General features: G+C 36.2%; 1 protein-coding gene across 1 annotated transcript in view; it reads left to right on the forward strand.

Annotated features, from left to right (window-relative positions):
- The window catches only part of LOC132156757 (MAM domain-containing glycosylphosphatidylinositol anchor protein 1-like), a 270,738-nt gene that overhangs the window by 70,467 nt on the left and 180,741 nt on the right, over window positions 1-19,530 (forward strand). Inside the window, exons 3-4 of the mRNA XM_059565763.1 lie at window positions 2,657-2,796; window positions 16,363-16,537. Coding sequence (XP_059421746.1) covers window positions 2,657-2,796; window positions 16,363-16,537 — 315 coding nt within the window. The remainder of the gene's footprint in view (window positions 1-2,656; window positions 2,797-16,362; window positions 16,538-19,530) is intronic.

Raw genomic sequence — 19,530 nt, forward strand, 5'->3', positions numbered from 1 at the left:
GATATATAGATGACATTATATTGATATGGAATGGTTCAGAGGCTGATTTGCTGTCTTTTCATACGTATCTAAATAACACCAACGCTAATTTGAAGTTGAGTCTAGAGTATTCTAACACTGAGATTCATTTTTTAGATATCAACATTTTTAAAGAAAGTGATGGGATGTTACATACTACTATTTTCAGAAAAGAAACTGATAGAAATACTATATTAAGAGCAGACAGTTTCCATCCCTTATGGATGACTGAGAATATTCCAGTGGGACAGTTCCAGAGGTTAAAAAGAATATGTGATAAGGAAGATGATTTTAACATTAGGGCACAAGATATGACTCAAAGATTTAAGGAACGAGGTTATAAAGATAGGGTGATTAATAAAGCATATACCAAAGTAAAAAATATGAGTAGAGATGAGCTATTCCAAAAAAAAACAAGAATCACAAGAGTCAGACAATTCAGTTTATTTTGTGACACAATATAGCACAGAGGCTAACAGAATTAAGAAAATTATAAAAAGTAATTGGGAAATAGTTATGAGTGATCCTTATCTAAGAGAAGTCATGCCTGAATCTCCTTCCATTGCGTTTCGAAAAGCACCTACAATCAAAGATAAACTTGTGAGAAGTCATCTTCCAGCTAGGAAATCAAATACCTGGTTAGGCTTAAGTGTAGGAAATTACAGATGTGGTAATTGCAATCATTGTGATAATATGGTTAAGACTGGTGTGTTTAGAGATGTAACCTCTGGTTCTGAATTTAAAATAAGAACATTTATTAATTGTCTACATTCGTGGTCTATAAGTTGGAGTGTCCATGTGGTTGTTTCTATATAGGGATGACTACAAGAAAATTAAAGACCAGATTAGCAGAGCATAAAAATGCGATTAGAGTTTGCAACCCATTATACCCTATGGCCCTACACTATAGAGATGCGAATCATGGTAATCCAAGTACATTAAAAATTACTGGCATTGAACATATCCCGAAATCAATCAGGGGAGGAGATAGGACTAATAGGCTGTTACAGAGAGAGTCTTTCTGGATTTATGCATTGAAAGCAACTACATGTCCAGGCTTAAACGGAGAGTTAGACTTTGTACCATTTCCTAAATGAAATGTTTTTTTTTTTTTTTTTTTTTTTTTTTTGTCTCTCATTCATTTTATTTATGATGATAATTCCATGATTTATTATTTTTGTGTGAGATGGTTTTATTTATTTTTTTTTGTCTCATGCATTATATTTATGCTGATATTATTATATTTATAATGATAGTTTCACACTTTATGATTTTTTTGTAAGAGATGCAATTTGAATTTCCTTTCTTTTTTTTTTCTTTTTTTACCTCTCTCTTTGAGTTGCTTTACACAGAGTGACCAGGTGTTTCTAATTTGATTAATTAGCTGTTGTTAAATGAACTGAGACATTGTTTGTAATACACACCCTGATGAAGGCATGTAGCCGCAACGCGTAGGTGTACCTCTCACCATTTTTAAAAAAAAGCAAGCCAAGAATGTAATAAAGGCTTTTTAATTTTTTCACTGAGATATTCAAGTGCCTTGGAGTTCTTGTCTTCAGAGATTTACTATCCCACAACCAAAGAGCACCGAGACTTTATACCCCATGCAGCACTTTTGTTTTTGCATTACTTTTATTTTTATTTCAGTTTTAGTAATATTAGTACTTCAACTTATTTCTGTTGGTTGCCAAGTCAAGAGTTCTAATATTCATGTTTTAAACAAATATTTATTTCAGAATAATTTTAGTTAATAATAACAACTCTGGTTTGAATGATACTTAAAATAATGATTTGCTCACAAATTGTTCATCACTGTGGGTTGTGTAAAAGTTTTACTCTATTGTAGCAGAATATAAAGATGACTCATTAACTAAATTCCCATGCCTTTTCTACTCCTACAAAACAGTTCTTAAAATTCCTTGATATCCCTGTATTGTTTTGGAGAGTGGAAACCCATTTTTGAGAAATGTCATGCACAGAATTGCTGAGTTAAGAGGTTTTCTTTGAAATGTTTGAGAGATATTCTCTTCCACTAGTTGTTAGCGGCGTTAGCATGTGTGCAGACCTCATTGTACCACTAATGAGCATCATTAATTTCCGCATGTTGACTGACCTCTGATGCCCGCTCAGCCCTGACCACACCATTACACTTGCAAATAAAAGGTTTGGGGGTTTCCACACATTTCTAAACATGTCATGCATTGCCTCGCAGCTCTTCCTGTCCCAGTCTCCCTTTCAAATGCTAATAAGCGACGCAGACTCATTGTTTACAGTGTGTAGGCTGTCGCGGGAATGCCTTTCTCTTCATAATCAAAGCGCTCACCGGGCAGTGACCGCCGGGCTCGGCTGCCCGCAATGCTGGCTTGTATTCCCGAGGGTCCTGAGTTTGAATTCTGTTTAGAGCGTGAAGTGAAGCCCACCGTATACAGCTAGCAAACTCTGTTAGCAAAGATGTCGGAGGTTCTTGAGTGCTCATCTGACTCATGGAACATGAGTATGGAGGATGTCATCTGAAATTTTAGTTTCTCATATTGTTCTGTTCATTTTGGCATGCTTCGGTCATGCATGCTTTTCTGTAAATGTACACACAAGATGTTCAAATCTGATTTTGACATATCATTTTCTCTCTGTCCTTCAGCTCCTGCGAACGCTCAGATTGTGCATTCTGGGCAGACATGTGTGGTGAAGGAGGACAACATCAGTGAAAGGATCTACACCATCAGAGAGGGGGACACGTTAGTTCTGCAGTGTCTGGTCAAAGGACACCCACGGCCTCAGGTGAACACAAACACACACTCACTGCTTGGCATAAAGACAAGCACATCTGGTCCGAATTTAACTTTTTTGCCACACCTTCCAATAGTGAGTGGATTTACTGGACAGAAATCTTGTAATAAGCCATGGAACTTTCTTTGGGATTATTTTTATTTTAAGCAAATACTTTCCTCCTCATGTATTTTAGCCCATATTTCTGACAAACAGTGCAGGTCCATATGTCACTTGTAGTATTTATGAGTTCTGTATGAGATGTAAAAATGCACCTGTCAAAAACAAGAAGAAAAAATATAGAGCGCTTAAAGACACAACTTGATTTTGTTCTTCATATTTTTGTTTTGATAGCTTAGTGTGCAGAACATTCGTCATTATTTTGACACATGGTCACGTGGAGAGAAAACACTTCTGGCGTTCTAGATTAAACTCTAATGGTAAATCTTTCACTGAGGTAAAAGTTAGGAAATAAGAACTTATGTTTGCTTCAGTAAACAATATTATTTATCTGGTAATTATTATCTTTTTTATTGATTTTAATCTATTAAAGGATTAAAATTACATACAGGTAATTGTATATATATTATTTCTTTATAATAAATAGTATACATTTGAATTGCATTATTTTTATTACATTTTACACACACACACACATACAAACAGACACATATTTGTATGAAATATACAATTAGAATACATATAAATGTTATATATAGTTTAGTGTATTCTTTTTTTATCAAATTACAACTATAATAAATACACAATTACATTATAATTAAATTATGCAATCAATAATAAATTATGTATATATATATATATATATATATATTCAATTAAAATAATGCAAATAAATTATTTTTTGTTTTATTTTATTTTGAAGTTATATCATAAAAATCTATTAAAATAAATGATATAAACATTTTGCATACACAGCAAAACACAAGATATTAACTTGTTGACAGGTTTTTGAGAGGTCAGCCTTGACACAAAGCCAGTGGAACCACTGTAGCTCTATATGAACCGTACAGTTTTTGTGCATATGTGTATCATGTATCTGATAACAGAGGACTTTAGAAACTGAAGGAAAGAGGGCCTGTCAGTAGACTTTAGGCTTTTTTGAGGCTTGCTTTGGCGTGTGAGTGTGTGTTATATAAGGTAAGGGTGAGCTGATAACAGTAAGAGGTGTGAAGAGCATGGCTCCCACAGGCGCTCTGTCCACTGACATCAGGTCACTTTTTAAAGACCCTCATACACACACACGCATCCTCCTAATGACCTGTCTACATATATTAGTGCTCAGGTTGCATCAGCAGAACACCAATCTGATCTAAATTCCATCAGTTTTCCCTCCTGTGGTCCTGAGAACGAGTGCACGGAATAAAGAAGTTGCTTTTCATAACATGATCCACGATTTCCATCAGAATTGTCAGGACATTACGATGACAACAAGCTGAATATAGGAGTGTAATATAGTGTGTGAATATAGTCACAGTTTCTGAATAAAAACTAATGAGGATATTACTGCATATACTGTAGGACATTATTGCCTGCAGTGCTGGGCCTTCACGGGTCACTAGATAGTGTGCTTATCTGTGTGTGTGTCTAGATATTTGTGCCTGGATTGTGTGTGGCTTCAGGGCACATGCATTGAAATGTGTATTGGTGTATTTTGCGCTTCACTGAAGTGCAGTTTATATTAGGGTCGATGCGTGTTTGCGATCTGTATAAACTTTATGTGTAAAATAATTTTTTGTAGAAAGACAGACAGTCGATTGTCAGTTTGGCACATTTGTGTAATGCTCAGTGGTGTATGGTATCATTTCAGTACTGGTAAAATGTATCCCTATGACCACTATGAACTTATTTTAAACATAGGAACTCAATATATATAGATTTTGATGATATAAAATAGTATGTTTAGCCAAACTTAAAACTAAAAAAGTAGGTTTTATTCCACATGTATGCATTAAACTGATCAAAATCAAAGACATTTATAATGTAACCACATTTAAAATAAATGCTGTTCTATGGGTACTGTACATACTTAATTTAAAGTTTTAAATTAAATTTATGCATTTAGCAGACGCTTTTATCCAAAGCGACTTACAGTGCATTCAGGTTAACATTTTTTACCAAACATGTGTTAAGAAAAAAATAAATAACTAAAATAATTGTTGCCTGAATGCACTGTAAGTCGCTTTGGATAAAAGCATCTACTAAATGCATAAATGTAAATGTATTGGTTTCAACAAAAAAATATTAAGCAGGACAACTGTTTTCAAAATTGATAATAATAAGAAATGTTTATCTAGCAGCGAATCAGAATAGTAGAATCAATGATTTCTGAAGGATCTTGTGACACTGAAGACTGTAGAGTAATGATGCTGAAAATTCAGCTTTGCATTACAGGATTAAAAGACATAAAGTCTTACTAACTGCAAACTTTTGAATGGTAGTACATGTTTTTACTTTCCACCACTACTGGAGTGTATTTAGTTATGTAAAATGTGTTGTAAGCCCCTTTCACACATACAGACTTTACTGGTAATTTACTGGTGAATTGTCTTAAAGTGATCATGTGTGAACAGGTCCTTTTTAAAAATAAGAGAAGTTCAGAACGTGCTGAAGTAAGACGTCTTCTCTGGGCCAATCCAGAGCCATTTAAACTCAAACTACAATGGCTCTGATCCAATCATAACATTCTGACGCAGATGGCACATTTACTCCACACTGTGTAGCCATCTTAAGCTTACATCTGATCAGACAGAATGCGTTTTTTGTGTTTTTTATTAGTTTAGAAAAGAGCAGTGCACTACGGTTTGTTTATGTTTCTAGGCAAACACCGAATCAGCTGTCCTTTCAGTCTAATTAAGGATTATTGCGCGAGAGCTCTAAAATCTTTGGTGTGCTGTTAAGTAAACTGTCATATTAGCAGAAACCTTAAAAAAATACTGCTCTGCGTAACCAACGACAGCTACCACAAGCTTCTCCTCCATCATTCCAGTGTCCAGAGCAACTCTAAACATTCGTCACCACAACAGAAGGCCCGCCTCTCCATTCATTTGACTGGACAATGAAAAAAAAAAGCAAATTATTTTATGTGCTTTTCTGCTCAGAGTTGCTTTTTTTCAACTTCAGGCACTCAGAGCACTCGTACAAAAACACAAGGCACAGCAAGCACCAAAAAAGCTCTCTGGCAATAGAAAACAATTTAAAACATGTAAAATGTTTCACTGCAAAAAACGTGTTTTGTCTGATAGAGGCCCTTCGATGTCTCTGGGACAAAAGCAACTAGATGAATGTGAACGTTTGACATACAAATACAAAAAACATTTAAAAAACAAAACAAAAACAACACTGACTGCATTTACATTTAATGTGAGTACTGAGTAATCAAATGGCTGCATGGTAATATTCAGTATGATGTTTGTAGATGTTCTGCAAGATGGTGCAAGTATTTGAGTAACTGTGTTTTTTTTTATACATACTAAAATAAATTATTTTTATAAATTATCTTCTATTTGTCCAGTGTTAACCCTTAGATGACCATTGGATTTGTGATGGGTTGTGATGGGTGATGGCTATCTATCTATGATGACGGTAATGCTGGGAAAGAGATCTGGGCTGATGGGGACATTGGGTTGTGGTGTGTGTGCTGCATCCCAAAGGGAGTGTTGAGTTGCTCTCTGCATTGGCGTTCTGCAGCGGTGTCCAAAAACATGATACTGTTTTGCCCCTCCTGCCCCCTGCCTTTTACTACCACATCATGTTTTTTTTTTGCTCTGTGTGATTAACAGAGAGGCAGTAAAGGTCAGCCATCTTCAAAATGTCAGAACACAGCCACATGTCCATTACTCTATGAACCCATTTGTTATCCATTTTAATCCACTTATAGGCTGAAAAATGTTATTCATGATCACACAACTTCTATATTGTAAAAATGAATAATGAACCATAGGTATATGTAGATATATGTAGGTATATGTAGATGATATATTGGATTTTCTTCAGTTAGCTGCACATTCGGGGGCATTTATACCACTATCGGAGAGGATATACTGTACACATTCTCTTTACACTTGACTATATATACACTACCATTCATGGGGATAGTCATGGCCTAATGGTTAGAGATTTAGACTAGTAATTCAAAGGATGCGAGTTTGAGTCAGGTGGCACTGAAGCCTGGAGTAATGATGCTGAAAATTCAGATTCGCATCACAGGAATAAATTACTTTGTAAAATATGTTCAAAGAGAAAATGGTCGTTTTAAATTGTAATAATATTTTACATTATTACTGTTTTTACTATAACTGTTGACATACAGAACACTCTGAGGAGCAAAAGGCTTAAAAAGTCTTCATTTGCTACTATTATCTCTTTGCTGTCTAGAAGAAACAATTAAGATCTCATTTGTGATTCTTCTTTGATCTACTACAGTAGATACAGTATCAGAATGTCCAAATCAGGCCCGATTCACCATACTGTTCAGTAGACTTGTAGCATAAGAAAAAGTAAGCGAGTCTATTGGGCAGTGTGAGTGAGCAGTGATTGTGTTTAAGGTCATTGGGAAGGTCTATTGGTGTTGGAGATATAGCTGTTCACAGGACTCGCAGTTCACATCCTATAGCATTTCTGTCACATGGACATCGGCAGCTAAATGCACAGCCTTTAGTAATACAATAGCAGCCTAAATGGCTTTTCTGAAAGAGATCCCGCTCCGCACATTATTTATTCATACTGCTGGTCATTGCAACCTTGGGCCCGATCAGAGAGAGAGTGAGAGAGAAGAACAAAGAGAAAAAGAGGGATTGGTATAGAAGTTTGAGATGAGGGGAGTAGAAGGAGGGGTCGTCTGGGTTTGGTTTCTGTCCTTGAGAGTGCAGTGCAGAAGGATCAATACACTTCTGAAAACAGAAAGATCAGATGGCAAAAAATCACTCCACACCACATAGAGATCAAGACACAAGGTCATACGACAACAGAGAGACAGAGAGCAGAAAACACAGGCCGTGGATCCGTTCCAAAACAACTATTATATCTTCAGAGTTTGAGGAAGTTTGTCTTTTTGGCCACTTTTTTTTGTAAATAAATATTTGTTTTCTTGATGCGTGTGCTATTGGAATCACATGTTCGGGTGAGATATATCTTTATTATCCAGGAAACTTTATTTTTTTTTATCTAACAAACTTTATTGCAGGCAGGGTTGCATCTATCTATCTATCTATCTATCTATCTATCTATCTATCTATCTATCTATCTATCTATCTATCTATCTATCTATCTATCTATCTATCTATCTATCTATCTATCTGTCTGTCTGTCTGTCTGTCTGTCTGTCTGTCTGTCTGTCTGTCTGTCTGTCTGTCTGTCTGTCTGTCTGTCTGTCTGTCTGTCTTCCTGTTGTATAACGGGTGAGTTATACAATTTTTTTTTTTTATAAAATTAACACCCCTCATGGTTGTCATGAAGGGCAAAATGAGTATATAGACATCCATCCATCCATCCATCATTCTAGTTCTTAAAAGTTACTGTATGTAGGCATTTTTTAAATCTTTTGTTAAAAGAAACATTTTTTTTCTTGATTTTTTTTTCTTATTAAGTTGTATCTCATTGACTTTAATTTCTAATTTCCTTGAATTTTCCTTACATTCAAATTTAAATATTGATTCTGCATCCTATTTTTACTACTGCAGTTTTTTAGTTGAAGGTAGCATACACTACACATTATTTTCTTTTCTTTTCTTTTCTTTTCTTTTCTTTTCTTTTCTTTTCTTTTCTTTTCTTTTCTTTTCTTTTCTTTTCTTTTCTTTCATTAATATGGCCCTGTATGGAGACAGATAGGAAACAATATAGAAAGACAGAGGAAGATGAGGATGAAGGTTGTGATGGTGAGACACTTAAAGAGCAGAGGGAATATTAAAGCAGTGTCCTGGTGCAGCGGGTTGTGTAAAGCCCCCAGTAGTAGAGTGTTCTAGAATGCACAGTTCTCATTGGCACCTCAGTGTGCACATCATCTAAATGCATTACACCAGACGGCTTCACACAGAAACACTGTTTAACAGCCTCTGATTGGCCACGAGAGAGAACGAGTTAAAGGAGGAGGGTTAGACACGAACGTTTTAACTTGTACCAGATGTCTCGTATTACCATTGGTAATAGCGGGAGGGAGAGACTCGGTCATCATAAATGTTTGAAAAATGTTACTGGATGAGTAAACACTGTTTTAAAGAGGTCACATTATAAAAACATATTTTTTGAACTGAAACAGTTTGATGAACTGTGTAGACATTTGCAGTTCAGACAAGTTGTTGAAACTAGGCTCTAAAAACCTGTAATTTGAAAGCAGGTGTGTTAGTGGTTCATAAGTTAGTGAATTAGAAGTCATTTACATATATAAATCTTAAAGGTACAGTAACATAAAGCGCATGTTTAATGCGTTGATTCAGAGGGAGGTGGGAAAAAGTAATAATTTAAAACTAACTACAGAGTTTTTTTTCTGGTATTTGGTTTAACATGGTTTCAGTGCAAAACACTTTATGGAGAATATGCTATTTACTTTAACTGAGCCAATTGTTTCTTTTAAGTATCACCTTTGTCTTTTTTCTTCTATCCTTGTGGAATATGAATAGTCAAATGGGCAAGTACAGTAAATGTGTAAAGCTATAAAATGAATGTGGATAACAAACGAGATTCTTTGGTCTTGGAAGTATTTGATGTGAAATATTTAAGTTCATAATGAGATCTTTGACCAGATTGTTGAGTTCTCATTTGTGATTTTCTTTCCCCAGTAGAAAACCAAACCTTGAGATATGTCACTTACTTCAATCAATCTCCATCTATCACATCTCCTTTCAGCATTCGCTTGATCTAACTGTTCACATTACATTCTGTAAGCGTTCTGCCGCTTGCCTCAGTCAGCACTGACATCATCACCGTCATCATAACTGTGTTCCTGTAGCTCATCTGCTAAAGCGTGTCACTTGTGTTGCCAAGGTTGTGTTTTCAATTCCCAGGGAACACACATGATGGTAAATGGAGGCTGTTTGTGCAAAAGCCAATGCTAGGAATGCTGTAATCATCAACTTCTTCACTGCGATTCAGTTTTCTTGTTCCAGACATTGCTTTCTCAAACTGATCGATTGCTGTTGATTGCCATCCAAGAGGAACTGGATCTCTCCTTGATCATGCAGTGTGTTTAACTCAGCGCTCAGTAAGTCAGTGATTATAGAACATCACAGATGGATCGGACATGTCTCTGATGAACTACAAGTCAGTGAAATCCTGTAAGTCAGGCCTAGCCAGACTTTTGACTGTGGCCTTAAATACTGACCCTCACTGCAGTTTTTGTGGCAAAGAACCATCAACTTAGATGAGAAGAGAACATCTGAACTTTAAATATTTTATCTGCGTATGTTCAGATGAAAGTAATGATATGTTTTTGGGGGGGAATTCTGAGAGAAAGAAATAATTTTTTTTATTTTGCAATTTAACGTGCTCTTGCTTGCTGTTGTTAAGGGCATGAAGACAAATAAGTGAAATTAAATTTCTGTGCAGAATAACTGCATGTTAATTAAAATAAATGGCAAGAGTATCTACAGTATTTCCATGGGAGGAGTTGGAAAAGGTACATATGCACATCTTTTAGTATTATTTATACACAAGTGCTTATTCAAATTAGCTTTTTAAGTATATATTGAGTTTAATTTTTGTTTTAGTAAGTAAAGGTGCTCATTTTATATTAGTTGATTTTTTATATTTCTAATTAGCGTTTTTTGTTTGTTTTGTTTTTCAGTTTTAGTTTTTGTCATTTAAACACTTCAACTTTAAAGAAAAAGGTTTTTAATCTAATATTTATTTTATTATTTTATTTATTTAATTCCAGATTTATTTCAGTTAAAATAATAATAATAACAGTAACAGCACTGATTATTCATATTTTAAAATAAACATATTTGATCAAATTATCAAATTTTCCAATGATGACTTAACCACAGTATATATATAAAAAATGCTGCTTTTAAATGTGTTGCACCAAGTTTGATGCCATTGGTTCTCAGTTTGAGCACTACTGCAGAGAGGAGTATCATAACAGTAGAAAATTCTCGCATGGTTTCTGAAGACTTGAAATGAAGCACAGGAGTCGCATGGACTACTTTTATGATGCTTTTTTGTGGGTCTTTCATTTTCCAAGATTTGACATTATGCCTAAAACCTTTTGTTTCATAAAAATCCCAAAATAAAATTGTAATAGAAATTTTAAACGATAACAATATTTCAGTTTTGGCGTGAACAACTTCTCTTCATAAAATGTGGATGTAAACTTGGCGGTAGCTTTCTGTAGGCTTGTTTGTAGGACAGAAGTGTGATCTTGAAGGTGTGCAGCATCAGGCCACAGAAGGACTAACGCTGTGTACATCCCACGTGCAGCAGATATATTTCTGCCCTCATTGTGTCCGTGAGCAGAAAAAGCCACCTCACACTTTACACACTCGTTTATAATGTTTGGCGTGGGTAGTTTAATAGAGCTGCTGTTTGTGTAACATATGGAGAGGTTTAAATACTCTGCAGCGCTGCGTGTTATTTGATTAGGATTGATTTCAGTGAACAGAGGTGCAGTTCAGAACGGGAGATGAGCTGGCAAAATCTGACACTTCTTTCTTTCCTGATGTTTTATATTTCTCTTCAGGCTTGCTTTTAGTTTGCTAAACATTAGCACTGGACATCTGGTAATTCATGCACAGATTTGGAAAGGACTGCATGCTTTATAATTATTAATAGTGTTGTGGTATCTGTTGATGTTGTGTGCTCAAGAAACTTGCATTACAATATCTCTATATATTAGGTAATATATATAGTCTATAGACTTAATTATAGCTTCATAAATGTCATTATAGTTATATGTATATTCTTCTGCTCATTTATTTGACCAAAAACACAGTAATATTACAAAATATTAATAGAATTTACAAGAACTGTTTTCTATTTGAATATATTTTAAAATGTAATGTATTCCTGCGATGCAAAGCTGAATTTTCAGCATCATTACTCCAGTCTTCAATGTCACATGATCCTTTAGAAATCCCTCTAATATACTGATTTACTGCTCAAGTAACATTTCTTCTTATTATCAATGTTAAAATCAGTGGTACTGCTTAATGTTTCTGTGAAAACCATGATACGTGTATTGATTGTATAGACTACTGCAATTAGTGTATAATGTGCTTCAAGCCCCCAGTCATAAAAAACTGAAATCTGATTGTTTAAACTTACATTTTGTGCTTAGTAAAAACCTTCATGATAATAAGAAAGACTGGGATCCTGCTCACCGAGTCTGTTTATTTGACGATAATGAGCCGTAATTATCCTGAGTATTGCATGGCTACTTACTGAATAAATAGCGTACACCTTTTAGGCTAATTGTACATTTTACATGATTTATTTGACTGGTTTGGCAACACTTTAGCAATACAAATGGATAGTTTCTGTCATGCCAATAAAGCTCAAAATTGAATTGAGAGGGTGAGAGCGAGAGCTAGAGCGAATGAGAGAGAGAGAGAGACAGGGAAAAAAAGGAATACAAGATTTTAGAGTAATACACAGTGTAAAGCTAAGCTGCAAACGTTGAGCTTTTGTGAGTAGTAATCACTCTTCACCGATTTAACATGCTCACACATAAAAAGCCCAGCAATGAGCATTAAATACGCTTGCAGTACAATAACCAGCGCTAGAACTGAAGAGGACCACAGCCGCCCAGATTTAAGCAGGCTTGACAGGCATTAAGCAATAAACATCTCTTTGCGGATGCTTGACTTGAATTGGTGTCACTCGCAGAGAACTTAATTTATAGAAGCAGTTATAGGATAGGCAGGAAGAGAAAACCTGAAGCAGAGCGAGAGAGAGGGTTTGGAAAAATGGGAGTGGGATGATAAAAGCACGGCAAGCTTTCCATGAGGATGTCAGGTAAATGTACTTTATGATTTCAGTTCAGCGCTGAAACTGAAAAATTACAACGAAAATGACCTCAATTAAAAAAAAAACAAACAAAAAAAATTATTGTCCCAGGAAGAACCTTTAACATCCATGAAACCTTATAGTGGAAAAAGGTTCTTTAGATTATTAAAATGTCCTTCACGCTACTAAAATCATAGTACGTTTTCACTGAAAGACTATTTAGGCAACCCAAGTGGTTCTGTGGCATTGTTGCAAAGCCCATGTAGTTTTTAAGAGGTTTTTGGAGGACAATGAGAAATCTAATCCTAATTGCTCTATATTATGTTTTCTCCTCATTTATTTTGACCTTTGTCAAATGCCTCAACTAAAGCTAAAAAAATATAATGACAATTCCTTTTTTTACTGCATGTTACTGCTTCTTTATGGACATTTTTGTCAACTTTGTGAGTAAAATAACAGTCTGTGGTTTTCTGTGGTCTGTGGTTGCTGAACGACTATAATGGAATATATATATATATTTTAATTGTTTATTGCAAATGTTTTGTTCCTTCACAAAACATATTTTAAATGGTCATCAGTGAAAGATGATTTATGCAGCCAGGTCATGCAGTTATGATTATGACTGGTAAGTGTTTTAGGGACATTGATATATATCATAGTATACGATTCTAGTTTAAATTAGTTTTTTTAAACTAGTTTTTTTTTTGTCTGTTTCTTTGTTTGAATTTTAAAGTTTGAGTATTTAAATTGAGTTTATTAAATTAAATTAAATTAAATTAAATTAAATTAAATTAAATTAAATTAAATTAAATTAAATTAAATTAAATTAAATTAAATTAAATTAAATTAAATTAAATTAAATTAAATTAAATTAAATTAAATTAAATTAGGTTTATTAGGTATTAGGTTTATATATTAAATTAAGTTTTAATAATTCAATTTAAACTTTAAGAAAATGAGAAATGTTGCCTTGGCAACTAGCCGAAATAAAATAAAGTTTTTGAAATATTTTATTTTGGTTAACATTAATGGTCACACTTTATTTTAAGGTCCAATTCTCACTATTAACAAACCATTGACTATGATTTTTGCCTCAGTTAACTCCTAATTTGCTTCCTATTAATAGTTAGTAAAGTAGTTATTAGGTTAAGGTATTGGGTAGGATTAGGGATATACTGTAGAATATGGTCATGCAGAATAGCAACTAGTTAACAGTGAGGATTGATCCATATACTAAAGTGTGAACACATTTATTGTATGCCAAGTAATGATATTTTATTGATTAATTATTGATTGATTGATTGTGTTTTTTGTGTGGAGTTAATAATGATAACCATGCTCTTGGTCTGAACAAACAGAACCAAATTCATTATCATAAAAAATGGAAAGATGGGAGTTGGAAAGCATATCAGAAGGTTGTACAGCATATTGTGAGGCTGATTTTGCACTAGAGACAGATGAAGAGCGTTAGTGTACAGCTAACAGAGACTCATGGGATTTCTTTCCCAAGAGCAGACAGAAAAGACTGTGTGAAGAAAGAGGGAGACAGACAGACAGGGTTTGCACAGCCGGTTGGGATCTCTGGAGCAGTAAAACATGGTCATGTGGGACAGCTGTTGATGTTGCGAAGGGCAGCGTTGTCTCTTTCTCTGGTTCATCTGTTTCATGACCAATTTCTTCCTCTGTTACGTTTCCTGTAGCTGCAGCATTCCGGTGTCTGTTGCCATCAGCTGTCCTCTCCTTTCTTTGAAAGTTTCTGTGCCTCTGTGACTTTGCGTTGCTGTAAGTGAGCCGTCTGAGGCCGCTGTAATGATAGCCTATCCAGAGCCATCTGTCTTACATCTGCCAGCGCCGGCCCTCTGAGAGCCACGATGAATCAACACAATGATGGCAGAGTTTTGGGCTGTTGAGAAAACAAACAGGACATTTTTTGAACATTCACAACCAACGGTGGATCCTGAAATAGGCGACGACGCAGATCAGAGGTTTAGCTCACTTTTGAACTTGAATTGAAAGGGAGTTGTGATCTACAATAGCAGCTTTTCTCATTAGAAGGTTAAAAAACTGTATGCAAATGTATGTACAAAAAATGTGGGTATCCTGTAGCTTTAAGAAGTTGTTCACTATTTTTAATTATCATTTAGTCTCCATTAGTCTATGGACCCTACAGAGGAGAAGCAGTTTAGAAGCATCAGACTCACTGATCATGACACAACACAAGTTTTAAAAGAATCTTCTCACTTTGTAGGTCTGCTCAGATTTGTAGGTTAAGGAGGACTACTATGCTACAATCTACACAATAAAGTGGCACAACTTTTTAGTGATTTTGCCCCATCAAACAGCCTCCGAGCAGCTTTTCTGTCCTTTGCCACCGAGAGGATAGGTTCCTCCCAGTAGGAGCTCTCTATCCCTTCCTGTGTGTTAATTTCTCACCCACCACACCTGATAAATGAACAGCAGCTGTGTCCCAAATCCACAGGCAAATAAACCTGAATAAACACAAAGCTTGTCGTTTACACAGGTCGGTGTAATCCCATAATCCTTTGCACGTACGTCCTAACCTTCCCGCCGCCCCCAGCGCTGCCAGCTCCAATCGGCTGCTCACCCGTGTGGCACCCTGTTCAGAGGTGACCCTGGCTATAATGGAAGCAGCTTACTGATGTCCAGAGGTGGAGAGGTGGAGAAGATTACACAGGCTTTAGTTTGTGATTTTCACTTGACCTTACAAACTCAATGCAAAGATTGTTTGAAGGAGTCAAAAGAATGATTGAGATGGATGAGACTCTGATTAAAGACAGTAATCATGTACTTACTTTAGGGTCAAACTTATTGAGTCCCGCTGTGCATGCTCATCACCTTTGTGACCAGTCTTTTAATGCTGAACTGTACTTTTTTTCCACACTTTTAACTCCTCATTCAGTTACTTTCTAGGAGATATTAAACTATTCTATGTTTGCATGTTTAATATTTAAAGATGTATCAATTTATTGGTCTGTATGTACATTTTCCTAACATATTTGCATTTTATGATTTTAACATATTTTATATCAACATGTTAACATATAACCAAGTTTTTAAGACTATTATTTTTATGGACATATGCTGTATACTTATACAATAAAGCCTGAAACCACATTGAAAATATGATACTATAAATTTATATTACAATGTGTTCTTATTTTGATTTGGATATTCCAAGCTCTGATTTTGTGATTAAAATAAGATAAAATATTTGAATCTTAAAAAGCACATTTATATTTCTTAATCATTACGAATTAATTTGAAACAGTTTTTTATTGATCTAAATGTACAAATACAGTAAAGTCTGAGACATTATTGAAACTCTGCAACTTTTTAAAAATTTATAAATAAACGGAACGCCTCAGTTTCCCTAGAAATTGAAAACAAATAAAACTTTTTTGTTCATAAAATGATTATTTAGATGGTTTACATGTTCTTGGTTACAATCAAATGTAAGCAAATCGGAGCGACCAAATGCTAAGCGATTCTGTTAATTCCACAACTATGCTGTTATAAAGTGTAGCTGTAAAACATGCTGAAAATAAATTGTTTTGCACATTTATTATAAGCTTATGAGTCTCTGAATGTCGCCCCCTGCAGGTGCGGTGGACCAAGACAGCAGGCAGCGCTTCCGACAAGTTCCAGGAGACGTCCATCTTCAATGAGACTCTACGCATCCCCAACATCCAGAGAGTGCAGGGCGGCCGCTACTACTGCAAAGCTGAGAACGGGGTGGGGGTGGCTGCCATCAAGTCCATTCGTGTAGATGTACAGTGTAAGTGATAGGGCCACGATCCCTCCTCTTCCCGGCCTGATCCCTCCAGGATTTCCTGCAGGAGGTGAATCAGTGTGAACTCTCCAGAGACCCATCTCTGTCCTAGTGCTGGGTACTAGTGTGGGAGGTTATGGAAAACAGGAGGGGAAACAATGCTCAGTTGAGCTGCCAAGACAAAAGAGGAAACAAATTATAGCAGCCAGCAGCTTTTGAGGAGATTTAATAAGCTGTGATTGATGGACATATGGGCTGCACTGGACAGATGCGTCTGGAGAGTTCGGGTGAATGAATTGGAAGGATCTCGAGTGAGAGTTGAAGCTGTAGTTCAGGCAGGGTCACACTCTTTATGTGTGTAAGGGATTCCCTGCATTGCTGCCCAGCACCACTGACCCACTGTCCCATTGAGCCAAGGGTCAGGTCAGCGGCGACAACCAGACCCCACAAAAAACACCTACAATAGACTCCTCACACTCTCAGATCAACCTCACATGTATTTTTACAATTTTATTATTTTTATTGAACTGGATCGCTTCTCAAATCAACTCTCCCTATCATTTTTGTCTCGTTTTTAAATTTCATTCATAGTTTTTGTTATCATCTAATTTTTATAAGGTGAAAAACAATGTAAAAAAATAACAGTCTGCAATTTTTTTTCATTTTAAAATGTAAACAAACGAAAAGCTTAAGTTTCTCTAGAGCTGTTACATTCAACACTAACAACCTTAAGGGGTGTTCACTCAGAACTAGTTTTTTACTTTTTTATGTATTAAAATAAATGAAATACAATTTATTAGAATGTATAAAGAGTTATAAGCAAAAATATGTATATGAAATATGTACCTAATTTTATACATAAATAATGATTATATATCGTTGTATATATATATATACAGGGTGCGATTTGTGAAAAAAACAGAGGGGGGGGGGGGATGTTTTGAAACATTTTAACTCATAAAAATATATCATGAGAACATGAACTAGATGACGTCATGCACTAATTAGCATATTTATGACGTAAGTGCGTCGTATTGTATTGCCTCCCTATGCTCACATACTGCAATTTAATTTAGCCATTTAATTAAATTCTCAATAAAACTGTTTTTATTACTATATTTTAATGTTTGAAATACTGCTCCTCTCTGCACTCGCTGAACACAGATACAGAGAGAGAGGCTCGCGCTGGGAAAGAGAGACCTTGCGCTCGTGCGGCAGCACCAGAGAGTCTCAGAGACTAAATAATGATTGCCCAAAAAGTCGCTAGATTTGTCGCTAGTCGCTTAAAAAAAAAAAAAAAAAAAGTCGCTAAATTTAGCGACGAAGATGCCAAGTTAGCAACGCCACTGCCCAGTGGACCGGCTTCAACCGTCTCGCAAGTGTTGATAGGCTATTACTCGTGAGGTGTAACCAATCAGATAGCGCCGTGGGCGGGACATTGAGCAAGTCTGCAGATTGGTGAATACAGAGAGGCTGCACGTGCGCGGCAGCTATATCAGAGCCAGCCAAAGTAGCGCATTTTAAAATAAAATTTACTTTAATCAAGTTTTGTGAGCCATCTCGGCACTAGTGTAGTAGCACTGATCACTTTGAGGGGGGGGTAAATTTATTCCCACCGGGGATAAAAATAATTAAGCCCTGTATATATATATATACAGTACAGACCAAAAGTTTGGACACACCTTCTCATTCAAAGAGTTTTCTTTATTTTCATGACTATGAAAATTGTAGATTCACACTGAAGGCATCAAAACTATGAATTAACACATGTGGAAATATATATGGAATTATATACATAACAAAAAAGTGTGAAACAACTGAAAATATGTCATATTGTAGGTTCTTCAAAGTAGCCACCTTTTGCTTTGATTACTGCTTTGCACACTCTTGGCATTCTCTTGATGAGCTTCAAGAGGTAGTCACCTGAAATGGTCTTCCAACAGTCTTGAAGGAGTTCCCCGAGAGATGCTTAGCACTTGTTGGCCCTTTTGCCTTCTGTCTGTGGTCCAGCTCACCCCTAAACCATCTCGATTGTGTTCAGGTCCGGTGACTGTGGAGGCCAGGTCATCTGGCGCAGCACCCCATCACTCTCCTTCTTGGTCAAATAGCCCTTGATGCCTTCAGTGTGACTCTACAATTTTCATAGTCATGAACATAAAGAAAACTCTTTGAATGAGAAGGTGTGTCCAAACTTTTGGTCTGTACTGTATACATTCAGAAATAATGGACAGCAGAAAACAGCATTTAAAATGCGACGGAAAGTGGCTAAAAAACATCAGTTTACTGCATGTTAGCATAGAAAACAATTAAACAGTTAATTAAACAGACAATTAAGTGTGGTGGAATGCAAAAACATGTTCTGTGTGAACTGACCCTTATTCTTTCACCCTCACGGCTTTGTACGTCTCTGTTGCAACATATTCTAACCCCTCACGGACTTTTGTATGCTTAATTTACTTCCAACCACTAACACACAGCAAGCGTCTGCAGTATTCTGCGATATTCGACAATCACGCTTCCCCTCTGGCCCCTCCTCGTCCCTCAGAGGATGGAAGTGTTGTTCCATAGGGTTCCCTGGGGGCGGATGATAATTGTGTAGCAGGTAAACAGGGCAGGCTGACCGCTGCTCTGAGTGGAAGCACTCCTGACGGGTGATGCTTGTTCAATTTTCCCCCAACGGCTCCGTGCGGCTCTCCGGATAACTTTAGCACCACAACACCGGCAATTAGACTCAGCCTGACCAGAGCGACGAGGCACGACGCGGACCACCCACCACAACACACACACACACACACACACACACACACACACACACACACACACACACACACACACACACTCACAATGTCTCCCCTCAATCTTCTACAGCACCAAACCCTATTACTGAGAGAAAAGAGAAGTAAGAGAGCAAGTGTGAGCTGTGAGATGGAAAGGTGAGAGGTACAGAAGGTGTGAGAGATAAAGATGGAAGAATTACGGAAGCGGGATTGAGAGGATGT

This window comes from Carassius carassius, chromosome 14 (assembly GCF_963082965.1).
Source record: "Carassius carassius chromosome 14, fCarCar2.1, whole genome shotgun sequence".
Classification (NCBI taxonomy): Eukaryota; Metazoa; Chordata; class Actinopteri; order Cypriniformes; family Cyprinidae; genus Carassius; species Carassius carassius.